The sequence below is a fragment of the Camelus dromedarius genome, chromosome 20, assembly GCF_036321535.1.
Source record: "Camelus dromedarius isolate mCamDro1 chromosome 20, mCamDro1.pat, whole genome shotgun sequence".
In the NCBI taxonomy this organism is placed as follows: domain Eukaryota; kingdom Metazoa; phylum Chordata; class Mammalia; order Artiodactyla; family Camelidae; genus Camelus; species Camelus dromedarius.
In genome coordinates, this window is record NC_087455.1 from 16,010,724 (window position 1) to 16,035,706 (window position 24,983).

General features: G+C 42.7%; 1 protein-coding gene across 2 annotated transcripts in view; it reads right to left on the reverse strand.

The window, feature by feature from the left end:
* Nucleotides 1-24,983, reverse strand: part of DEPTOR (DEP domain containing MTOR interacting protein) — a 130,473-nt gene that overhangs the window by 85,385 nt on the left and 20,105 nt on the right. The window contains exons 2-3 of one of the 2 annotated variants that reach the window (XM_010988416.3): nucleotides 8,835-9,013; nucleotides 7,326-7,449 (exon numbers count right to left, since the gene is read on the reverse strand). The exons of the other annotated variant lie outside the window; for it this stretch is intronic. Of the exons in view, the coding sequence (XP_010986718.1) occupies nucleotides 7,326-7,449; nucleotides 8,835-9,013 (303 nt within the window). The remainder of the gene's footprint in view (nucleotides 1-7,325; nucleotides 7,450-8,834; nucleotides 9,014-24,983) is intronic. 2 annotated transcript variants of the gene reach the window in all.

Consider the following 24,983-nt stretch of genomic DNA (forward strand, 5'->3'; position numbering starts at 1 on the left):
TCAGGAGAAACATACAACTTTGCATGGCCTGCTATTTAAAAAAAATCTAAAAAATAATAATAAAGGAAGGAAGGGAGGGAGGGAAGGAAGAAAGGAAGGAACTTGGGGAGGAAAGGAGGGAAGGAGGGGAAGGAGGGGAAGGAGGAAGGAGGAGTGTTCAAAATGAATGCAGTTTTGGTAAACTTGACTCTTAAACAGAGCTGCCCATACAATGAAACTACTTAAATTTTTGTTCTAAAATTGTTTAACACTGTGAGAAGAGAGGATGGCCTTTTAAAAATACCATTTTAAAACTTTTGTAAACAATTGACCTGTTTTTTCAAATAAAATCTTAGAGAATCCCATTTTTTAATTTCATGTTTATAACACAACATTTACTTATAAAAGTTAAACAGTGAAACCTGTAAGGCAGTTTTGATTAACACAAAAAATACAGAAATAGGAGGAGTTGTGAGGAAATTGCTCCCGCAGTGACCAGAGACAAAATCCAATTAATTTGTTTTTGCCGTAGTTGCTGGGAGGTAGCTCTCCGTGAGTCTCACATCTCTTCATGTCTTGCAAGCAGAAGCATGGACAGCCCACGTTCTAGACTCTTCTCAAGAATGTCTGCAAAATGAACAGCTCTGGAAGATAAAGGTAACGTCTCCCTCTGGGTCAGAAAGCAGGTTTGCTTGAAGACCACTATAGAAGGTTCCTCAAGCCTGGGATTCTTCTTCTGTAACCCAACCCTGGCAAGTGTTACATGGCCCTCATTGTGCTCTTCTGGGGGAACTGTCAAGAAAACGATGACACTCTGGCTACCACTACTGCTTAGAGCAATAAACTGTCCTTTGTCTCTGGCCCAGGGGTCTTCTGCCACCACCCACAAAATGGTGGCAGGCAGACTAACTAGCTTCCAAGTAAGATAAAATCTCAAGCCTCTCGACAATTCTCGATATTAGTTACATGGTATAAAAATCATGACTTGTCACTCAGACTAAGCAGTTACAAAATGTAACTTTTAACCAATTTACACTTCAATCTTAAGACACTCTTCAAATAATCCAAGAAGATAGGAAACATTTATCCAAGATTCTGTAAAACCACCAATCAACTGGGCTGCACAAGTAAACTAAAAATGTTGGACACAACATATTCAAAAGTTTTTTTTTTTTAAATTACAGCTTGCAAAATAGTTAAGACATATTTTAAGCATAAAACTAGAATCAATTTGTAAAACTCAGGGATCTTAGTTTGGAAAGCACTTCTATACTGCAGCTGCAACAAAATGGAGACAAACACATGTATCCTTTTTTTTTTTTTTAAACTCCAGCTCCATGTTTTCAGGTTACAGCAATCATTAAACCTCTTCTTTCTAGCCCATGTGCCCCATCTGTACAATGGGATTAATTGTGCCTGGTGGGGACAACTCACAGAGCTGTACAGAAGAGCAAGCACATTAATGGACAAGATGCTTTGTAAACTCTAAAGAGGCAAGACAAGGTACACCTCTGACTCCTGCTGCTTATCATGAAAAGCAAGTTCTCTTGAGCTTTTTCATGGTACCAGCTCAGCAGCTCCTAGCAATCATGGCACGTAGCATCCTTTGTTCATTCAACAAATATTTATTGTGCCAGCCACTGGGAGGGAACAGGAAAAAGATCCAGGGGCACACGGTACACAAACCTCTGATATGATAAAGCACACAAAAGGGCTTTTCCCCTTTGTATTTAGTTCTCCCTTATATTTCTCTTCAGTCCTATGGAAGAGAGAACATAAAGGAAGCAGTGGGAACTCAAAGAGACCTAATGAGATACAGGCACTTTATTCCTCAATCAGGTGCACACACCTAAGCAGGATAAACAGACTACTAGTTACTGGAAGGAGAAACTCTTAGTGATGAGAAAACTAAGACCTTTTGAATAAAAAATTAATGTCTTCATGAACCAGACCTGGAAGGGATTTAACTCCATATTAACACTGAGGTTCAGTTAAAATGGAGACATCTTCTCTACGTCTGCAGATGAAATCAAGATTAATTTAGAAGGTGCATTTCAACTATTAGTTTCAGTAAGGATAGCCCAAACTGCACCTCAAACTTGTATTCTCTTATTTAGCTAATTCTATTTACCAGTATACAGAGCACTTGATAATCCTGGGTTCAACTTTTTTTTTTAACGACATTTATTTTGCCAACTGCTTCAAGATAATCAAGCTTTGCCGCTTGGCACATGCATTCAAAATACCTTCTACCATCTGAAAGCCATGCACACAGATTCAATGTCATTCTTTTAAGTTGCGATGTTTATCCTGCTTTCAAAGGTTTTATTTGATAAGTAAAAACGGCACTGCTTGAGAGAATGTGAGTTCTGTCCATGAGTTGTGTGTCTGGGGTATTTGTGCCCGTGCAGAATTCAGTGGGGGAGCTGTAAGGCCCTCCAGGGGAGAAGTCATGCCTTAGTCTCTGCACATTCAGTCTGCAACTGGCCACAGTGAAGGTCTGATGATGCCTGCTGATGCAAGCGCACAGTGCCCACGTGTGCTTAGATGAAGTCCTCAAACTGACAGTCTGGGCACGAGTCCAAGAGCACACACCCTCTTTCACAAACTCCTCTCAACCTGGCGGCAGGAGATGACTCCTATTCTGAGGTAGGCCCTGGCCTGTGTATTGTGCATGTTAGTTCATTTAATCCCCGCAAGTCCATGAGGTTGGTACAATATCAATATTTCCATTTACTAGATGGGCAAATGGAGGCACAAAGAAGTGAAGCCACTTGCCCAGATGCTGGATTCACACCCAGAAAGCCTGGCTCCTGGTCTTTTAACTGCTATTCCAGACTATATCTTAAAATAATATGATAAAACAAGGCTATCCTTTATTTATATTATTTACCAATCTAATAGCAGCAGCTAAGATTTCCTGGGCTCTCACACTGTGCCAGACACTTCACTTAGCACTGTATAGACTAGATGTCATTTAATCCTTCCAACAGCCTTTGTAAGGGGACCCCAGGCTTATCTCCATTTAAGACTGCAGATCAGAGAAGTTCAAAGCCTGCTCAAGGTCACAGAGCCAGTGGGTTGTATGGCTGGGATTGGAGATCAGGTCTGTGGGACTCCCCAAAGCCCACACCCACTGCCACACGCTCTGAGAGAGGATTCATGTCATGTCACCAGCTCCCCTGTAACTTTCCTCACATTGGGACAACTTGAAAAGGCCACTTTTGCCGCTGAAGCAGCATTCATTTGAATACCTCTGAGTTAAGGTAACTGAAGTGACATAGACACTAAGGGGCAACAAACAGTCATTGAATTTCAGTCTTGAGACACAGATTTGTCCTGCAGAAGAGCAGACTGGGAAACACCGCCAGGGGTTAGAAAGCCAGGGCGCCCCTAAATCAGCACGGTTCAACAAAACCCCAGCCAGAAACCACCGAGTTTCACAAAATCCTATTAATAACCCAGAACAAACAAGCCAGAGGAGAGCAGAAAGGAAATACTGACAACAGAGCTGGGCCCTCAGAGCTGGTGGGAGGCTGTGGAGAGCAGCGGTCTGCACACCTGTCACCTGGGTTCAAAAGCGTCACCTCTGTCCCCCCACTCCGAGCTGTAGCACCGGCACGCAGAAGTGACAACCGCTCTGGATCCCAGACGCTCCTTCTGGGCGACAACATAACACCCCATCTATTTTATATTATTAGTTACTAGGCTATCATTATTATTACTATTATCATTTTATTATTACTCTATTAAGGAGGCTCAGATCAAAAAATCTAATGACAGTGCCTTGAGAAACCTAATTTACAAATAAAAGTCATTGTTGTTTTTCTCATGTTTACACAACATCACATAGATTTACTATGAAGGAGAATCATTTTACTTGTCTTTTCCAATGTCCACTCTAAAATCCTGCAATATTTTCGGTAAATTTTTACAGAAAACTCCATACCCAGATATTCACAAACTCCACGTTTTATCTTTGCAGTGAACGTTGGCTTCAATCATTCAATCTCCATTAAAGGAAACAGAAGTGATTTATTAATGGCCTGGTAGCAATAAGTTTGGGCTCTGGACTCCTGGGTTCAAATCCCAGCTGTTCTTTTTACTAATGAGGTGACCTTGGGTGAGACATTAAACCTCTCCTTGCCACGTTTTTCTCATCCATAAAATGGGGACAATGACAGCGTCTAACCAGGGTTTGTCATGATGATTAAATATACCAGATTACTCAGGATGTCTGATCCATAGTTAGCAATCAATAAATGTTTTCTATTGTTATTACCTTAAAAGGAAAACAACTGAAGGAACATTTATTGTGCAAGATCTCCTTTCACAAATGTTAGAGATCTCCTAAACAAGAGTTTTGGCGAAAAAACATGGCGGGGGGGAGTCAATTTTAAAACAAATAAAATTCTTGAAAAGATGAGCTATGAACAAAACTAACTATTTCTTAATGTTATTTTTTTAAAAGTACCCAAAATTTATAAAATAACAGTACATACTGAGATTTATGGAAAAGATGGCCAGAGAAACAAGAAGAATGCATTAAAAATTAGTTAAGTGTATACCCCAAACTAAATTGATCCAATCACAAACCTGAGCTATCAATTCCAGTGGTCCCAGTCTGTTCCACATGTGTTCTAGCAACTAAAAGTAGCAGCCAAGATTTGCAAGGTGGCAGTTAGGTCATGCAAGGTTAAGTCCTTATTAAATTACTTCTCCTAGTGCTAATTTTACAAGCAGTTTGGAGAAATAAATTTACTTGGAATTGAGACACTGAATGCTAGTGACTAGAAGGGCCACTGCACACAGAAAAAGTACAGCAATATTGATCCACCCGCCCAGGGATCAAAAAGTTTAGTCATTCTTTCCAGCAAATATTTACCCTCTACAATTGGCCAGGCACATGTGAAACCATAAAAAACACAGTGAAGAATAAAGCAGTCCCTCCCCTTAAGGTTCTCAGTCGAAGGCAGCAAGCACACAAAGACGAAATTTTAACACAGCTCTTTCATGGGGTAAACACACAGTAGCGGCACCTGACTCAGTCCTAAGCCAGCATGGAAGGGCTCTCAGGAAAGGTTATATTGAACATGAAGCCAGGAGCAGTCCGAGTGAGCTAGAGAAAGGGCTGAGAGTGGCAGGAAGAGACTCCCAGACAGAGGGTCCAGCATGTGCAGAAAGGCCATGTGACCACTCTCCAGCGGCATCCCATTACACTCAAATCTTCCATACCATGACGACCGGGGCGCCACATGATTTGGTACTCATCTCCTACTCCGCTCGCCCTTCCTCCCGCCCTCTGGACACTTGAGACTCCTTGCTGTCCCAAGACACTCCAAGCACATTCCCACCTCAGGCCTTTGCCCTTGCTGTGCCCTCTGCCTAGGGTGCTGTTCCGTCAGATACACACAGGCTCACTTTATTCAAATGCCACCTCTTCAGGGATGCCCTCCCTGTCCCTTCTATCTAAAATACCCTGCCATCCTCAGTAAGTCTTTTTTCTATCACAGAAAAGCGCCTGTACATTCCTCTTTATGTGCTCTGTTTAACGGCTGCCTCTTCAACTAGAATGCAAACTCTATGGGGGCAGAGGATTTGTCTGCCTTTGGTTCAGGGCACATTTCCAGGGCCTGTAACTCTGCCGGGCTTATGTTGAGGGCTTAGTAAATATTTGTTGAATAATTAATGAATTAATAAATGCCCTGATGACAGAGAAGATACTTGGATGATCCAGAGACACACAGTTCAGCGTGATTGGCGCATAGGATGTAAGGGGAGAAGCAGCAGAAGGTAGGGCTGGAGTGAGTCTGTCTTCTAGAAGGCATGAACTTCTCTTATTTTTGTCTGGTCATCAAACCTACCCCATTAGCAAGAATAATTCTCTAGCCAACATTGCAATTATTGCTAATCCCTGCTCCCATGTGTTTACCCAGATCCGAAGAGATAATCTGTAGCTAGAGAGGAAGGTTACAGAATCCTGTGGCTTCCTTCCATGGAAATGACATGTATGTTTTTGACAACATAAAAAATCTTAGTTTGAAGGGACCATCATGGTACTTGAAATACTTAAAGCTTGCTAGAACTTTCCAAAAGGAACTAAGAAAGTAAAGTAGCAACAAAACATACAGAGACACTCAAGTATACAAATGGAGGCACTGACAGATCCCTTCCGTTCAAATTCTCAGTCATCAGGGAGATGAGAGATTTTTCTATACTTTGATATAGAAATCAAGTAACAAGAGAACTAGGAGAACTGATACATATTGAGCATTAAGTGGCTGGATAATATCAGCTCCAGAAACAGAGGTGAACAGAACTGGGATAGAGGTAGAACACAGGAGAGACAGAATTGAAGGCGGTCATCAATATCATGTTAATCTCTGAAACGGCTGTCCTCCATGGGGTCTGACAACATACCAGAGTGACTGAGCTAAATAAATATTGAAGTGCTTGAAGCCATTTATTCTTTCAATCCCCACAACAGCACTAAACACCTAGGAGGTAGGTGCTATCACCACTCCCATGTCATAAAAGAGGACACTGAGGTTTACAAAGGTAAGGCGACAGAGCTAGAACTCAAAGCCTGTCTGGCTCCTTAACCATCACACCACTTAATCTGACCACGCGGGTGCCTCTCCCCCCATGCACCAACCCTCTTACAGAGTAAGCTCTTCTATGTGATAAGCACATATTTTGCAAGGTAGTCAGAGTTAAGGAAAAGGTGCCATTGCTCCTGCACTCCCTTCTCTAATGGTTGCCCTGAAAAAAAAACAATGAAAGTAGGATGGGAAGTGGACCACAGAAACAGCAGATCAGCTCTGAGACAAAGCACTGGGAGATTCGCGATCCACCAACCAAACACCCCTGGGAGTATACTCATCTCCTCCAAAGAGATGAGAAAGTATTCCTCTTAGACCATCCTGCTATCTGAAGCTCTCTCACCACTCATCTCTTGACCTGAGCATGACCTTCCCCTGTACTTGACACTGCTTCTCTAACCGTTTACAAGACTAAATCTCCAAGTCAGACACCATTATTTAAAAGAGAACAGGCAAATGCATCATTTATTGGCAACCATCAAGGGCCAACCTTTCATTTTTACTTCTGGGGTTTTGTTAAATTGACTTAAATATAGAAAATACTATTTAAATAAATTCTTTATTAAGAATCTTAGGGCATCGACTTAATTTGTGGCGGTGAGTGGTAGCATTTTCTCATATGGAAAGGAACAGTTATGTAACCATCCCACATGGAAGAGCCAGGCTGAAATCAAAATGATAAAAGACTGAAATAGCCTTGCTTTTCTCAACAAGAGTACAGTGGGGATTTCATGGGCAACATACTTCTCATACAGCCTCTGTCCTCTCATGAAGGCCTTCACTTCGTTGTCCAGTGGGAAGGTGCCGTCATCCTTTCTAAACCGGTAGAAGAGTTTGACATCCTTAAATTCCTTATGCTCATCACACACTGAAAGACAATATACACAGAGAAGCAAATAAAAAAAAAATAACTCACTTAATTACTCAGATGAAGGAAGATGCTAAGATTTGTTTTTACCTAATTTCTCAAGCATACTACTCTATGATTAAAACACACAAAGTAAATTTTACAGAACACTATAAAATGATTATAAATCAATAAAAATATGTTTTAAAAAAACACACAAAGTATTTAGCACAGGGCCTGGAACAGAATAAGTGCTCAGTTTTATTAGCTATCCCCATCATCGTCATCATCACCATCATTATCTATTAAAAGAGTTGCAAAATTCAATTCATCATTCTTCCCACACACTCTTCCTGAGCATGCTACCAGGGCAGGCATCAGCCTCAAAGAATGAGAAATCTAGTGAGATAAAGAGAGATGTCGACATGCAATTAAAATATGGTGTGATATGGTTATGAAAGAGGTGAGCGGATATCGCAGTGGGAGCCCAAGCGGGGAGCACCTGGTACCCCAGCTCTGGGGAATGTGCATTTCTCTGAAGACTTTGCATGTAAGCGGAGGCCTGAAGAATGAGTAGAAAATGAGCGGAAATGAAGACACAGGGCATTCCAGCCCAAGAGAATAACAGCACGTGAAAGGTCTTGGCCAGGGTTAGAGATTTCAAGGACACATGCTCATGGAAGTTCACTGAACCACTGAGAGTAAGAGCAGAAACCTGGAAACAACCTAAATGCCCATCAGCGGGAGAATGGGTAAACGGTGTGATGGCAGAATGATGCACGGTGCACACTGCGGTGAAAACGAGCCAACAAGATACACGGCCACCATGAGTGAATCCCACAGACTGTGTTGAGCAAGTTGCAAAGAAATAAACATGCATCTCTATAATGACTTAGAACATTTAAAATAATATGTTACATTGCTAAGAGATGCATATACAGAAAGGAAAAAAAGATATAAAGAAGTCCAGGGAAATAAACCCAAAAATGTTTTGGAAGAAGGAAGGGAATGTAATTGGGGACAGTTACTCAGGAGACAATTAAAGTAACACTTTTTTTTAATTGAAGCAGAGTTGATTTATAATGTTATATTAGTTTCTGGTATCCAGCACAATGTCCCGGTCATGCATATACATACATATATTTGTTTTTATATTCTTTTTCATTATAGGTTATTACAAGATACTGAATATAGTTCCCTGTGCTATATACAGCAGGACCTTGTTGTTTATCTATTTTGTATATAGTAGTTTGTATCTGCCAATCCCGAACTCCTAATTTATCCCTCACCCTCTACCTTTTCCCTTTAAATGTTTTATTTCTTAAATGGGTAGGTTCAGATCTGAAATAGAAGGCATCGTCCTTTGCTCCCTCTCAAGTTAACTTGAGTGTCGCCACCCCACTCACCGTGATGGATAATGCCCCGGTCTGCTAATTTCTGCATGAGTTTAATTGCCGTCTCTCTGTCAGAAGCCTCTTTGTGTTCAATCAGCCAGTCAATCAGTTCTTTTGCGACAAAACAGTTTGGGTAGGTTTTGAGATGATGTCGCCTATCTTTAATAACCTTTTCTTCATGCAGTCGGAGCCTGGAAAGAAAATGTGGCAATCACTTTAGGAATTTTGATGACAACACGTATCTTTAAACCAACCCAAGGGAACAGTCACAAGATGGAAGTCTGAAATGTATCAGAGTACCACCCAAATACCTTTATGTCCGTGGGTGGTTTCCATACTGTCAGAGCCCAGAGGCCCCAGAAAGTGATTCCACCTGCAGATCTAGAGATGCTACAAGTAAACAGGAAAGGAAACCAAGCACAGACAACCTAGAACTCTCCTGCCACTCAGGAGACTGAGAAGCGCTTTCTCACCTCTGCTCTGCCTCACTCCCTTCCCCCCCTCCTCACCAGCGGGCTCATAGCTTTAACCAACCAACCAACAAAACCTAGAGACTTGCTGAAACCAGGTACTTCCTCTTCATCACAGGTTGCTCAGGGGCCATCATATTTGAATTCATTCAGTCACACAACAAACACGAATGGGCGTCTACTGCCTGCCCATCAGGCACTTCCAGGCGCTAGAGATGCATGTTGGAAAATACACAAAGATCCTTGCCATCGCTGGCTTTGTGTTCTCAGAGGCAATAGCTAGTCCTTTTGTGAGGCACTTTACACAGGCACTTCATTACTCAATGCTCACAACAACCTCATCAGAAGTCATGACTACTAGCTCCAATTTTTTTTTTTTTTAACATCAGAGAGAACTGAGGCCTCAGAGAGATTAAGTGGCTCGCCAAAAACCGAACCAGCTAACAAGTAGTGAAAATGATATTGGAACCCTGATGGTCTCACTTTAGAGCCTGGCTCTCTAACTGCTGCACCATGCTGCCTCTAGCTAGGGAGAGATGGAGGAAAAACCCAGGAAAGATGGGTAAAAGCTGTTGCACAAGTACAACTTATTTATAGGCTGATGGATTAGCCTGGAGAAAAGTGGTTCACATGGAGTCTTTCCTTACTCCCTTCAGAACCCAGTGGTCTTTTTCCAAGATCTAAGTCCTAAATCTGCCTTTTAAAAAAAGTTTCTTCCATTTGTCTTTTTTTTTTTTTTATCAGCCTTGCATTGACTTTTTAATTCTCAAGGGAAGGGTAGAATTGGAAATGAGAGGACAGTTTTCTTCCTGCTTCACCCACGTGACTCCTAAGGGTCTTACTTCATCTTCTCAATGCTGTAGAGAAACGGGAGTGCCACATTAGTAAATCTCACAGCAACCAGTAACTGTGTGACCTGGGCCAATGACTTAATGTCTCTTTCTCCTATAAAAATGGAGGCAACTATGCCTACCCTATCCTTGGCAATGTTGAGCTTTGGGGACATAATGTCTGCTAAGCACCAGCAACTTAGCACAGTACCCAACACACAAGAGGTCCCATCCTCCTTTCTTCCATCCCCTAAGGAAGGAACTAGGTCCCACTTTTGCCTGTTTTTTGAACAGAGGGCATCGAACGGAATTTAATGGTTTTGATATCCCCAGGGCTGTGACTATGAGTTGGGGGCACTCACACTGGGCTGGAACTCCAAGGCCTAGGTGCTCTCTCCTTGCTAGATAGTTGTTAAAAGCTGAACAAGTTTCCTCTAAAATTCGTGTGTTGAGGCCCTAATCCCTGGTACCTCAGATTGTGACTGTATTTGGAGATAGGGTCTTTCAAAAGGTAATTACATGAAAATGAGGTCATTAGGCGGGCCCTGATCCAGTAGGAGCAGTGTCCTTATAAGAAGTGGAGATTAGGACACAGACACGCACAGAGGGGAGATGTTGTGAAGACACAGGGAGAAGGCGGTCGTCTACAAACCAAGGAGAGAGGCCTTAGAAAGACCAACTTTGCCAATGCTTTGATCTCAGAGTTTTAGCCTCCAGATCTGTGAGCAGGTAAATTTCTGTTGTTTAAGCCACTCAGTCGGTGACACTTAGTTATGACAGCCTGAGCTGAGACAACCACCAACTGCTGAAGACTGGAGGCTCCTGAGTGGTCGGGGAATGAAGGGCTCGGCTAGGGCAACAATAGGGGAAAGGAGAGGAGGAGAGAGATAAGAATTCCAACAGGTACAAACTGCACAGAAAGGAAAGAACCCTCGTGAAGGAGTTCCCACTGTACGCTCGGTATTACACTACACATTTTCACACAAGCTGACTTAACTGCTAAGGCCAGAATGTTTGCATCCTCCACAGATGCATGGGCTGAAATACCAAACCCCTAAATGTCAGTTATGAGGACAGTCAGGAACACAGAACTAGGAATGGAAGACCTGGCTCTTGTCCTGACATTGCCAGAAATTCCAGGGGGTCAAACTTCTGAGCATCAGGGTCCTTACTGGTAAAATGAGGATAACGGAGTCCACCCTGATTACCTCGTCACACAGCTCATTAAGGCTAAAGATAGCATTTGAGCCCTTCCTATGTGCTAAGCACCGTTTTGACAGCTTTATTGGCATAATCCTCATGACAACTCCCCAAGGCAGGAAATGTTAAAACCACAAATGATACCAAAGTAGAGCTGTAATTATTAATTAAAAAAAACAAATGATCCCTAATTAAAAAAAAAAAACAACATGTTCACATCGGTGTGCTAAAGTCATCACATGAATCCTTCTAATTAATTCAGTGACAATGACACTGAGTAATTTGTTTAACACGTTCAAAGCGGCAGAATGCAAAACATTCATTCTTAGACGGGATGTCTGTCAGGAATCTGAGAATAATGAAGACCAATTTATTTAGAAATTGAAATGTGGAATAAGCTACTATATAATTTGGTGGAGGAGGAATATGTTATGAGCCAAGAGAGGAGCTTCAGCTCCTGTAAACTTTCCAACTTAAAAAATAAAATTATGAGGTAATGTTTATCATACTACAGAATAGAACCTTTCAGTTACTATCCTTCCATGAACCCTGAGCTCGGTGCTAATTTTTAAGTGTATCTGACTCCCACCATGCAGAGTAGGAAGCAGCACTAGTCATCACCCCTCCAGCCTCACCAGGACCTCATACATTTCCCTGTCTAGGAAACTGAGCAGAAATATGACGGAGGGGAAAGAACCCTGGGTCCAGGAGACAGCCTAAAACTTGATCTTTTTAGACATGTTACCAGGGGTTAAAAATGTTTAATAACTATCTATGTTGCCATCTTTTTTTCTTTGATAGTCAGAAACATAGAATTCCAAAAATGAGCATTAAAAATGGTATATTACAGAAAAACTAAAGAGAGAAGAATTTTCATACTCTAAACACATAACCAAGTGTTCTGCCTGGCGTAGTGGGTACTTTATAATATTTGGTGACCAAATGAATATACAAAGACACTAATAGAAATGACACCTGTTTCAAAAGGTTGGGGCAGCTTCTCACTAAAAAAGTGGGAGTTCCCTCCCCACAACTTAGCGAGCACCTAATATCATGGAATTTATCTCTAAGCCTTTTTAAAAGCTATTTATATGCTTTCACTTCTAGGGCAATCAGTTTCCAAAGTTTTAATCCCTGTTGTACGTGTGTATGTGTTTTTTTCTTTAAGCATTTCCATTTAATTGAACTAAATCTATCCCTTACAAATTTCCATAACATTTGATACACTAATATGCATGGAGATCACTAAGTAGAAAAAGCAATATTTCAAAGTCTTGTGGAAAAACAGAAGTTTTGCATAGCTGAGCCTCTTGCAGAATAAGCATTCTCTACAAAGACTCTGTAAGATGCTGAGCTCGGGGCTAGAAGCCACACTTTCAAACACAGAGTGTTGCCTGGATGCATCAATCACCTTGTCTGTCATGCTCCACATGCCCTTTGATTCAAAACTGCCTCCCACTATATTCAATGGCTTGTAGTAACCTGTAATGAAAAAGAATATGGAAAAGAATATATATTTGTAAACATTAATTAATTATTACTTTTTTAAAAGCCTGTCTTCCACACCTTACCCACGCCAGGCAGGGTCCAGACACCTCGTGCCTGCTTTCTTTGCATGGAAGAGCCTTTGACTTACTGTGGCCTCTGCACATGCCTGCAGGCAGTTCAGCGAGGAGACGACGGCTGCAGGGTTCTACCCAAGTCAAGTGACAATCATCAGCTAAGCCAAGCAGAATGGCTCATCCAAGATTTAAACTAGAGCTGAAGTTTTCAAACCCTGTTTGTGCTGGAACATGTTCTTCAAGTGGAACTTACCTAAAAGCCAGTGTATAAAACAGCAATGTGGGGTGTCCCAGCTAAAAAGGGGTAGGGGTCCCAGGTCCAGGGTATTTCCTGGTTTTCCACATACATTCCCCACAACCCCCAGACCATCTACAAGGAATTTTTAGAACAAAGGTTACAAATTCCCCAGGACTACAAGACATTGAGGAAACTGGCCAACCAGGAGGGAGAGGAGAGTGAGCAGGGAGAGGAGAGTGAGCAGGAGAGTGAGCTCGGCGAGGCTAGAGGGCAGGAGAAAGGCCTTGAAGTCACACATGAGAGATGGCAAGAGACCCCTGTCCCTGGGGTGCCGTGGTTCTTTAGAGTTTTCTAGTTCTTCTTCCAAGCTAGGTACACCCTAATAACAGTACCAGTCTCTTCAGGGGGCTGTGAAAGCCTTGAAACTGTCTGGATCCAAAAGAACCTCACCCACCCAGGCTCTATGGCAGCCTTCACCCTCGGCCTCCCAATCACCGGCACGCCCGGCTCACAGTCTGGCCATACTGGACTCTTCTCCATCACCTGAATACACCCTGCATGCCTCTGCGCCGGACAGAGACCCCGCTGCTTAGAATGCTCTCTCCTGTTGCCTGCAATAATTCAAAAACATTCGACTTGCTCTTCAGCTTAAAAGGCACCTCCTTGGTGAATATTTTCCCAGCCTTCCAAAGCCAGAAATCAAACTTCCTTCCTCTGCTCTCCCACCTTATTTCACGGCCACTAGTAAAGCGTTCATCCCACGGTATTGCAATTAGATGAAGTGAGGAACATTAAGGGAGAGTTGCTTATTAATTTTTGTAATTCTAGTGCCTGGCACATAGTAGGGGATACATCCCTCGCTGGTGTGAAAAGTCATTGCACACCACGCACTCAGCCTTGAGGTGCACAGAGCAGGACAGTCTTCTGACTAAGAGTCCGAATCAATCCACCTTGAACCACTGGGAAGAACAATCGTCTCTGTTTTAGCTCCATTTTCAATACCACTGGATGAGGAATTTAAATATAAAAACCGCCTTCCCACCATTCATGGCTGACAGCTGGTTCACAGGCTTTAGATTCAAGGTGATTCTGTAATATTCTATTCCTGTCCAGCTAACCAGCTGCTGAAATTGCATCAGACAATTTCCTCTTCCAGCTCCAGGAGAACAAACACGACCAAGTGTGGGCTGTTAATAATCCCTACAAAATGACCGGCCATCGGATGAGAAATATAGAAATTGCTTTTCAGAAAATAGCTGTAAAAAAAAACTGCAGCAGGTTGTGGGACTCAGGGAACAAAAGGGGGACAGAAAGCACATATTGTCATTTAGAAACAGCGTCACAAATCTCAGCTGAAGCAAACAGTTTAATTAAAAAACACAGCAAGCCGAACAGTGGGGCTGACAGTGTGAGCTGAGCCTTGTGATCTGGGCAACAGCACTGACATAGATGTGCTTTAAACCAAAGCTATTGTCCCTGCCAGATGTTCAGCAACGGCCAGTGTCTGTCCTTGGGGATCGGAGAACTCAGAGAAAATCACTCCTAATCACATACCCTTGAAAGGCCCCGAGTCTAAAAGGATACGAGAAAACACAGGAACAAACGAAGTCTGATGCACTGCATTTCCTTTCAATGTTTGGATTTATTTTATAATCAAAATTTCAAATTATCAAAATAATGCTCGCTCCTAGTAGATTTTTTAAAAAATTGAAATATGTATAACACGAAGCTGAGTAACTGGTGATGAATTGGTAATTGCTGAAGCTAGGAGACAGGTGCACAGGAGTTTTTGCAGTACTATTGTATTTATTTTAGGATGTGTCTGAAATTTTTCTTGACCCTCACTTTTCAAAGGAATCCAGCATGAGGAGTTGCTTATGGATTCCTGCAAAAATCTATTAAGTACACATGTATGGCTATATATGTAGATTTTTATATGAAATAGGATCATTATAGACATTTCATGTAGTTTTGCTTCAAGAAGATGCTTGAATTCTCCCAGCCTGATGAGAACAACAGAACAAATGCAGACAGTGATAGGAAGGAAAGTATAGAACTGGTTAGTGGAAACAGAGGGCATGTGATTCTGGAGAGCCAGAAGGAATTGGTCTCAGACCACACACACACACATACACACACGCACACACTGCCTTCTCTAGTGATAATGTCAACTGTTCCATCAGCAAGACTCCTTTTCGAAAGGACAGTAAACAATGGCTCTATGAATCAGGAACAAAGTCAGAGCCGTAAGTTCTACACAGAGCACTTCCAGGCCTCACTTCAAGTCAGCAGAAAGCAAAGTCCCTCGTACGCTGTATGTCTTGTCACCACAATGAACTGAGAAAGGAAACACACCCAGGAAGGAAGCATGTTTGATTCTAAGACCCATATATCATGCACTGCATTTGAAATCACGATGAAAGAGTATCAGCAGAAGCAACAACAGGAATACTTTACATCTAGGACAGAGCCGAACACGATCAGAACTGAGCCTGACGACATCCCTGTGAATCAGGCAGGCATTGTCATAGTCACGTGACAGATAAGGCAGCAAGCTTAGAAAAATTACAGTGATGCACTTAAGTCACATTTCAATAAAGAGTTAGGATTGGGATTTGAGCTCAGATCTTCTGATTTCTATGTTTCGAGAGCCTTCCGTGCCATCAGACTGTAAATAGAATCACCTCTCTTCTGCCTATTTTGTGCCCATAAAAGCTAAAAAGGAGAAAACATTCTAGTCATGCTGAAGTGCCATGGTAAGGTGAAAATTATGCAATTTACACACAGTATGCAGATACTGCTACTGTATGAATACAGATGGGCAGATGGGGATCACAGAAATGCCTACAAAAGCAGTCATCACATTGTCTTCATGTTTGCACTGAGACAACGTTGTATAATTAAGATGACATTCCTAGGGGACCGGAAATGGACATGGTGAGTTACACCATCCCAGAGAGTCAGCATCAGTTCACGCGGGACATATAACAAACACTTTGTAATGATGTGTGCGTAAAAGCTCACAAGGCCCTTTTAAATCTCTTATCTCACCCTCGAGATAAGAGTTAACTACAGGGTCAAGACAGGAAGGTCCCTAAGTCAACCTCTTTATCTCATTAGACCTGAGATTTCCACTGAACTCTTCCTCCACGTGGGCCTTTTTCTAGGTCTCCTGTTCGGAGGAACAAAGAGCAAGAGCCCCAGCATCTCCCACTGTGACCTCTTCTTCTGATGACTCAGAAGAAGGATGCTTTTCCAGCTTGCAAAGTGCCTTTCCAAGAAGCTCCAAGACTTTTTTCCAAATGGGTCATTATTTGTTTATGCACCACATCCAGCAGAATCAGGCCTCTAATTGCCACTTTACAGGTGAAGAAACAAGTCCAGAACGGTTCATGGAACTCACTGAGGACACAGAGTGACTCACAGCGCCAGTACTGGTGACTAAGTCAACTGACCCTTGCTGTCTTGGTAAAGGGCTGGCCAGCACTCTTACTGCTTGGTGGCTGCTTCCGGTCCTAGCCCCCTGGCCCAGTCGTGCCTCTCTGTAAGCAGATGATGCTGCATCGTGACTCCTTCCTCCCAAAACAAAGAGGTTTGAGCTTCACTTAGAATAGTGGTTCTCAAATGGGGGCAAACATTATGCCTGTCCCTTTACTCCTGGAACCCAAGATCTGGCACAACACCAATAAATGGTGCTATTCAGGTGACAGCAAGTAGGGGTGAGGAAGTACAGCTTTCAGTAGGAATAGGGACTTGGCTGCATTAGTTAGCAAATCCCCTTCCCGCCCTCCTCATTCAATATTCACCATTCACCACAACCAAACTGTGGAGCCAGAACAACTGGGGTTTGAATCCAAGTAACATCCATCATTCAGTGCATAACTTTGGACAAAGCATTCAACTTCTCAGTGCCTCAACTTCCTCATCTATAAAATGGAAATAAGAACATAGGTCTCATATTGTGAGGATCAGATGAGACTTATGTAAAGTGCTTAGCACATAATAAGCACTCAATAAATGTTAACTCTTACTGCTATTATTATTATGTAACATATAAAAGTCAGATTTGGCCAGAAGCACCATCAAGAAGCCACTAAGTATGCATTTCAGCTACTTTTTAGAACAAATGCAATCCTTAGTTGTTGACCACTGTTTTCCAGGCTGGATGCAGGGCTTTGCACTAGATTTGCCCACTGTCTCTGAGAGTGAATCTCAGAACAAGTGGGGTGGGTTAAAAACTACTGGAGAGACTAGGCCATTCTGATTTGCTAAATGCCTTCTTCTAAGGTAAAAGCAGAGAGAACCAAAGATGAGAAAGTGTTCAGTCACTCCCTGAAAACATACCAAGGCCTCGCTTCCTGTGGGGTGTGCTGGAACCAATCCCACCCCTTCTGTGGTGTCAACCAAACTGATAACTAAAAATCACCGAACTGTTTTAAGTGCAAAGAACCCTCCAACTGTCTAGTTTAGGCCCTCCCCAACATCCTGTTTTACAGATGGGAACACTGAGACAGAGAAACTAGGCGGCCTGCCCATGACTTCCCCACTGGAACTTTGACCTTGGCCTCCTGCTTCTGACCAGACTATCTGTTGAACTCCACTGTGGGACAGCCTGGAAACAGGCTATTGCTAAGTTAGTAGTGCTTTATCAAAGAATATTTTATCATTGATGAAAAAGCTGGCCTGGACTCTGTCTGCAACTGCCAGCAAGTCATCTTTGGTATCACCCAGACCATACTCACTCTTGAGAAAGACACTGCATTCCAACAAAATATTTAATGCTGGAAACTGAAAACTTCTTCCCTGAGAAGAAACAGCCTCAGGGACAATTTTAGACAGAGAAAAAATTACATATTAAGTTCAAAAGATCATGAAATAATAACTAAAATATTGTTCAATATATGCCCCACCACCAGTGGAATATGAAAAATACAAGCCAGGTGATGTGTGGACTGAGACAGAACTTCAAGGTAAGAAAGGGAGAGATTCGAGTCGCATCAAGGACAGCCTGCATTAAGACCACCTGGAGGCCTGCTGAACCCAGGCTGGGCCCCATCTCCAAAGTTTGTAATTCAGTAGGTCTGGAGGTCAGCCCGAGAATTCGCCTTTCTAATAAATGCCCAGGTGATGCTGATTCTGCTAACTAGGGGGCACACTTTGTGAACCACTGGGTTGGAGAGAAATGGAACCAACACTGTGTTATGGGATAAAAAGAAGAAAAGGTGATGGAAGGAGGTAGAGAGGCGAGCGGCCTGTTAGCTGAGCGCAGGCCAAGCAGACCTGTTGACGGGGAGGGGAAACAGGGTGTGGTCAAGGTGGGACACACTTTCAGGGTGTGCCTTCCCCAGGGATTCAGGACCTCATGAGTCTATGGGTTCCCACCTTGTCAAAATCTTACAAGGCTGACAAGTGAACTAACTCCAGGGCCAGCCTTACGATGTGATCTTTCAGGGCCCTCTGTCCTTTAAATGTATCTTCCTACCTGCTCACTGATACTCATTCCTCTCTGGGGAGGAACACAGCCTTCCGACCAGTAAGGAGGTATGAAAGTTGTTGTTTTTTAAAGAGGTCTTTGGCTAAGGAACAGGTGACAAGCTCACTGATACTAAATGTAATCAGTTAAGCAGCAAGGATAAATGACAGTAATGAATCTGTTCCCGTTTTGATTAGGAGGAAGTTTCAAATAGGAAGGCTCATGATTTCAAGGGAAGAGGAGGAAAGAGTTGGTCCTGCTGATGGGGAAGGATGCCCAAAGCGGAAGCTGGGCTCAGAAAGCAGACTTCATCTTCATCCCAGGGTGGGCGGACCAACCAAAGCCAGGTGCTCTGTTGTCTCTGGGAGGAATCAGACCACCTAAACCACAGTGCGTAGACTTTCTCTCTAGGTAAGGTGACCTGGAGGGGGGGCTCTCCGAATTAGGACCTCGATTTCCTAGTCTAGAAAATGAGGAAGCGGACCGGATTTATCTGTAAACTCTTTCAACTCTAACTTCTCTGTTTTTATGGACACCCTGAAAAGCCTCCAGGGAAAACCCTCACTCACGAGACCAAAATAGAATAGGCTGTTTGGGGCACATTTTGTACTGAAAAGATCTGCCACAAACCACAAGGCCAGGGAGCACGAAACAGCAAATTTCATGTCCTTTGGGCTTCCAAACAAGGATGAACACATCAGAGCGAATTCTGAGCTAAGCATGCTGTACAAACCCCAACTAAGGCTACAACCATCTATTTTCAGCTCACAGGACGGATGCTGAAAGCTGCCAAGGTGCCACAGGCCTGGGGTGTGTGGGTCTGTGGCTGAGAATAGACAAGGTTTCTCTGGATTTAAAAACATTTCGAGAGTCCTCAAAAGTGTTATCAGGGACATCTGCGGCTACAGTGGAGGCTGTTTTCCGCAAAGGGGCTTGTAAAAGATTTCTCAGCCGGTATGCATTTATGGAGCTCCAACTGCATACCAGGCATAGCTTTAAAAGTTGCTCAGGGCAAACTAGTTTCTGCAGTTCGAGGTCCACGGAGCTGAAATAGGTGTTGTTTCTTCAAAATGAAAATGCTATATCCTTTGTGTATAGGACACACACATATCAGAGTCTCCATAATACATTAAAACTGACTCTCTCCAACACTGTTTCCCCGTTCTATTTCCTGTTTTAGCGAACGCATCCACTTCATTTCTGCCCCTAGATTTCTGCGACTCCTTTTTCAGGACACGCTCCCCCCTCTTTTCCTGTCCATCCGCTGAAGTCTAGCTCAGCTCAGCCTTCTCCATGATGTCTTCCCTCCTCCAGCCAGACAGGATCTGGTTCCCCTGCCTCCTCTATGACATATTTACTACGACGTTCATGTTTCCCCATATATTATTCTGTATTACTCTACTCTTATCTGCATTCATTCTCTCTCTTCAATTGTAGTACAAATTATACAAGTAAAGGTCTATCTCCTTCTTTCATATTTCCCAGAGTGTCTGGAACAGGGTTAATGGCAAATGATACTCAGTATAAGGGCCTGGGTTATCATCTTTGTTTTCAGCTGGACAGAGGGAAATGTGAGCACGTTACAGAACGCAAAACCTGAGTCTCCAGTCTCAGGCCCTTTGATGGCTATAGACCCACCCAGGTTACTGGGCAGCACTTCAAAGGGTATCTGCCTTCACCTTTCCATTCATGTGAAGGAGAATTTGGGCCACCTGTGTATGTTTGGTTCCCCCCGATAAGAAATGTTAAATGATTCTTCCTTCAGGACGAGGCTGCGCTATGCTCTGGAGAGAGTGTACACAGCAGGGTGCTGGCTTTAGCTCAAGCTCTGTCTGCTGTGAGGATCCAGGCAGGTCTGGGCGGGTCGGGCTGAGGCGGGTGGCTGGGGGTGACTGGGGGTGGCTGGGGCCCTCTAGGAGCCCGTGGACAGCTCAGTGGAGGAGCCGGGCCACCGGAGAGGAGGGGAGTCAGGGGGAGGCCACAGTGTCTGGCAGCCCCAAGGACAAGGAGCCCCCGAATCTGAAGGTCCTGTGTTCACTAAAGTTCTGAGAAGCCAGGGGCAAGACACAGCTCTGCTGTGGGGAAAATATGACAAAGCGTACACACGAAAGGGAGCACTGAGAGCCACAGGGGCAGTGATGCGCACACACACACAGGTGCACAAACATTAGGGGACCCAAAAAAGGCCATAAAAAGGGCTGTCAGGAAACATCCAAATCTCTCAAAAATAAGCATCTGGGGGAGGGGGTTAATTGTCCCTTACAAGTACTCAATACACTCACATCCAAATGTGTAGGTCACCTTTTGTACTCCGTGTGGACCCCTAACACACGTGGTATTGTGGGTTTTTTCTCATGACTAACAGAATACAAGTAAAATGAAACCCTGGGAGAAAACTCAAAAAGCCTAAACATACATATTTCACTTATGACTAGACAGAAAGCAAAAGAGGTTTCTCAGGGCTACACAATAAAATGCTATTGCACATATATGATACCACCTCCAGGAAAATCCTCAGACTCAACTGCCAGACACAGCTCGTGGGAAGACGCTCCTGGAAATCCAGATATTGGCTTATTCTAGGTGTACATTTTCCCAGTCTTAACCTATGACCTTTGCAGGTGCTCAGTACACTTACAACTCAATTTTCAAGCTACACACGCACCACTGTCGTCACTGAATACACTTGCTGTATGTTGGTTTGTATTTAATGGTGGTACATATAACTTCATGTATCTAGACCCACACTTGTTTGGATCCCAGGTCACTCAACCTGTCTGAGGATCAGAGAGAAGAGGGGCCAAAGCAGAAGTAAAAAGCCATCATCAACAGCCAAGAAGGAATTACACTGACAGAGAGAGAAAGGCTCTGGGCGGTACCTCTAGCATATGCAGTTTTCCATGTATCTGAGTCCCAGAGGGGTTCTACGTAATAATGAAGCCACATATCATATGCTAAACACGTTACAGCTTATAAACTTACTTCTGTAGTCTTCACCTTATTTGTTTTTGCCAACAGCCAAGTGAGGTAGTTGGGGTTGGGGCTGGTGATTCACCCCTGTCTGCAGATGAGAAGAAGGTTTAGGGTTTACTCTGGTGGCTGGAATTGGCCACTGATAGTTCACAAGTGGCGAAGCCACATATCACATCTGGAACTTAAGATATCTGGCCTACCAAGACTCCACACTTGTAAGCGTATCTCCAACCTCATTAATGAGAATATTTCTGCATTACCATAGTTGTTTATATCAGTGGTTGCATCTGTAGTGTTATTTGCATAGTTATGTTTTTCGTGGGTCCTCCATTATTTTATAAGCACCCCCAAAGACTCCTTTTTCTCTATAACTCCCTACTTTGTTATGGTGGATGGGCAGCTATTTAATTCCCACTGATGATTAGAATCTGGAAACTTACCAAACTCTGTTTAGGGTACCAAATGCTAGCATGGTTCCAAACATCCGTGTCGACTTATGAAACAGAGCACTCACTAAACCTAGGACAGTTATCTTCCAAAGATAGTTAGAAACCCAATGATCTTGTCAGCTCTCAGCCACTCTCTCCTGACAGCTGTCATTTGAACTGTACCGGCACTTCCACAGCTAAAAAGTCACACTGTTAATCAGGCTACCAGAGGCAAGGTAGGGAAGCCAAAAGTGGACTCTTCGGAAATCATTAAGACTCTAGAGGGCCTTTGAAAGGCTTTTCTTAAAGTCACCGCGTTACTGCACCTGTTTCCAATGTCTTTCCATCCCAATACGTGTTTTCCTATCATGTGCAAGATTCTAGGAAGCAAAGCCAACATAACAAACGCTCACTCAAGGTACCAAGAAGTAAATGATACTTGCATCCTGTGAACCAGTGGTTTTTAAAGGAGGCCCTGGCACCTGCGTAAGCCTAGGGTCTGTTCCTCAGGGGCTCTGATTTACATCACAATTACATCTGCCCTTTGGGTATCTGATAAGGAACGTAGTTAAGAAAACTTACAACGTCCTGCAAATCAATCCCCTTTTGTCAGACTTCTAACTTTCCCACTGATTACAAAATGAAGGGACAAATATGTGATTTGATTTGATTGCTATTTGATTCAATAGCAACTCGAGTTTGCAATTTCCTTGTTTTAAGGGAGGAGTTCCAGACAGCAAGTGGAATTAGCCCAGAGTAAGAGGTATTCAGATTAAAACAATGATGAAACATCCATTTTAATGAAAGGATAAAACATAAACCAAAGAATAGGCGTTTGTGTCAGTCTGATAACAGAAAAAAACGATGGTCTGGATGTAATTAATACAATTAGTTGATGACTAGAAGCTACTGAACGAATAAAATTAAACATGTTTATGTTCAAAGAATCACAATACTTCATAGTTCTTCCTGGATTATTATGGTTATTTCTAAAACTCTTTTTTATTATGATTATTTCTAAAACTCTTTCCCACAATAAAGAATCTTCCTTCAGTCTTTCTATTTTTTTAAAAAAATATTTTATTTTACTAGCTGCAATGGCCAGATCATCTAGTTCCCTAAATCTTGTCGAAACATCTAACAAAGAATGGAGAAGCTCCTACCTAAACCAGTCAACCAGTGAAACTTTCCACTGAATCATGTACCAATGTACACATACCAATGACTAAAGTCCAGGCATCACGCTGGATGGAAAATAAGTTCTATTACACATGCTTGCAGTGTGGCTGTCAGACCTGAGAATAAATTCTATTTGCTTTTCTAATGTATTGCTACATTTTAAGTGCTATATTTTAGTAGATATGTTGAACTCTTACTTAAATTAATATTATGATTATTTGGCATTTCTGAATACATGAGCTGAAGGTCAGGAGGTGACCGACAGAATTTAAAAAAAAGGTGGACATTTTGGGTTAAAAATCAGTAAGGAAAAATTCAAATCCAGATAATAAAGCATTATTTGCACTTGAGGATATGCATGTTTTCTTCTTCCTATTCTTTGATCTTTTTTTATACCCCATGGTACTTCCAAACTTCATAGTTGATTCCATAATAGCACCTCTGATTAACACCTCAATACCTCTGATCCTTTCTCTTGACTCTAGCTCAGGGAGAACCATGAGGACAGGGGTGTCCATCCATGGCATTCCCTGCTGTATCGTCAGAGCCCAGCACCACCCCTCAAACTCAACATACACAAAAGATGGCAGACACAAATCAGCACTCATTTCAATGCTCCCATCTTTCTCTCCTCCCTCCCTCCGCATTTCCACCCATAAACACACACAATCTCTCTTCAGCATCATTCCCTACTAAACTAGTTCCTCTTCCCAAACATCTGGTTTCTAGGAGTGATTCTCCACATATTCCAGTCACCCAGGCAATATCTTCAGCCAGCTTGGACTCAGAGATCCCGTTTCTGTGTCTTTGCCCGTGGTATTCCCACTGCCAGCAATTCCGTCTTCTTCCCTTCCACTTTAATAAAACCTACTCATCCTTCCTCATGTCCCATGAAGCCATCTCCTTCTTTTCTAGGTCACCGGGATTTGTCCTTTCTAAAACTGTTGCTTTAATTCTCCAGGGTTCTTGACAATATTTTGTTCAATTGCCCTCCATTTATTTATGGATTCTGATTCTGGTTCTCTACCTAAAAAGTCGTCTTCTTGAGGGGCAGGAATCACGTTGTTCATTTCTTGTTATCTTGTCCAATACAAACAGAACTTGGCCCCACAGGCTCTTGATAAATATTTGTAGGCCGATTAACTAAAGATAAAATATTATTATCAGGCATGTGTTCAAGAAAATTTTCTGGGAGGAAAAGTTTTTAAAAAGGGTGTATCTAGGTTTCCCTGAAATCTGCATTCTACATACACCTACAAGTATATAATCTTAACTAATCTATAACAAAACATTAATTGCACTTTTATAAAAGTTCATATACACTGCCTTGAATCTTGTTTAAATCTATCCACTAATTGCAAGGCACTGTGACAGATCTTCTGTTTTGTTTGTTGCCATGTGAAAAAGACAGTTCTGTTACCAGGACATCATAGACCCTTGTTTTCAAAAGTCAAACAGGAAAATATGCTTTTCATGTTGTTATCATCACCCATAAAGCCAAGGAAGGAGGAAGAATGGCCTTTACTCTTCCTGCCTGCTTGTACAAGGGCTATTTACCATGTTGGTATGTCTTTCATCAGTGCCAAGTGCTTCACAATATCACTTTTATTAGTCACTCACCACAAGCACCATGTGATGCGCGGGAATATTATTGCCCCCTGTTGAGCAGCACAAATGCCTTCATGAGACACAGAAGAATGATGCGAGGGACTTGCCCTCCCTAAGATAAACAGTGGGAGTCAGAGCTTGAATTTGAAGCCCTGGTGTGCTGCTTAGAGTCCTGAGAAAATCTACAAAGGTCTTCCTTC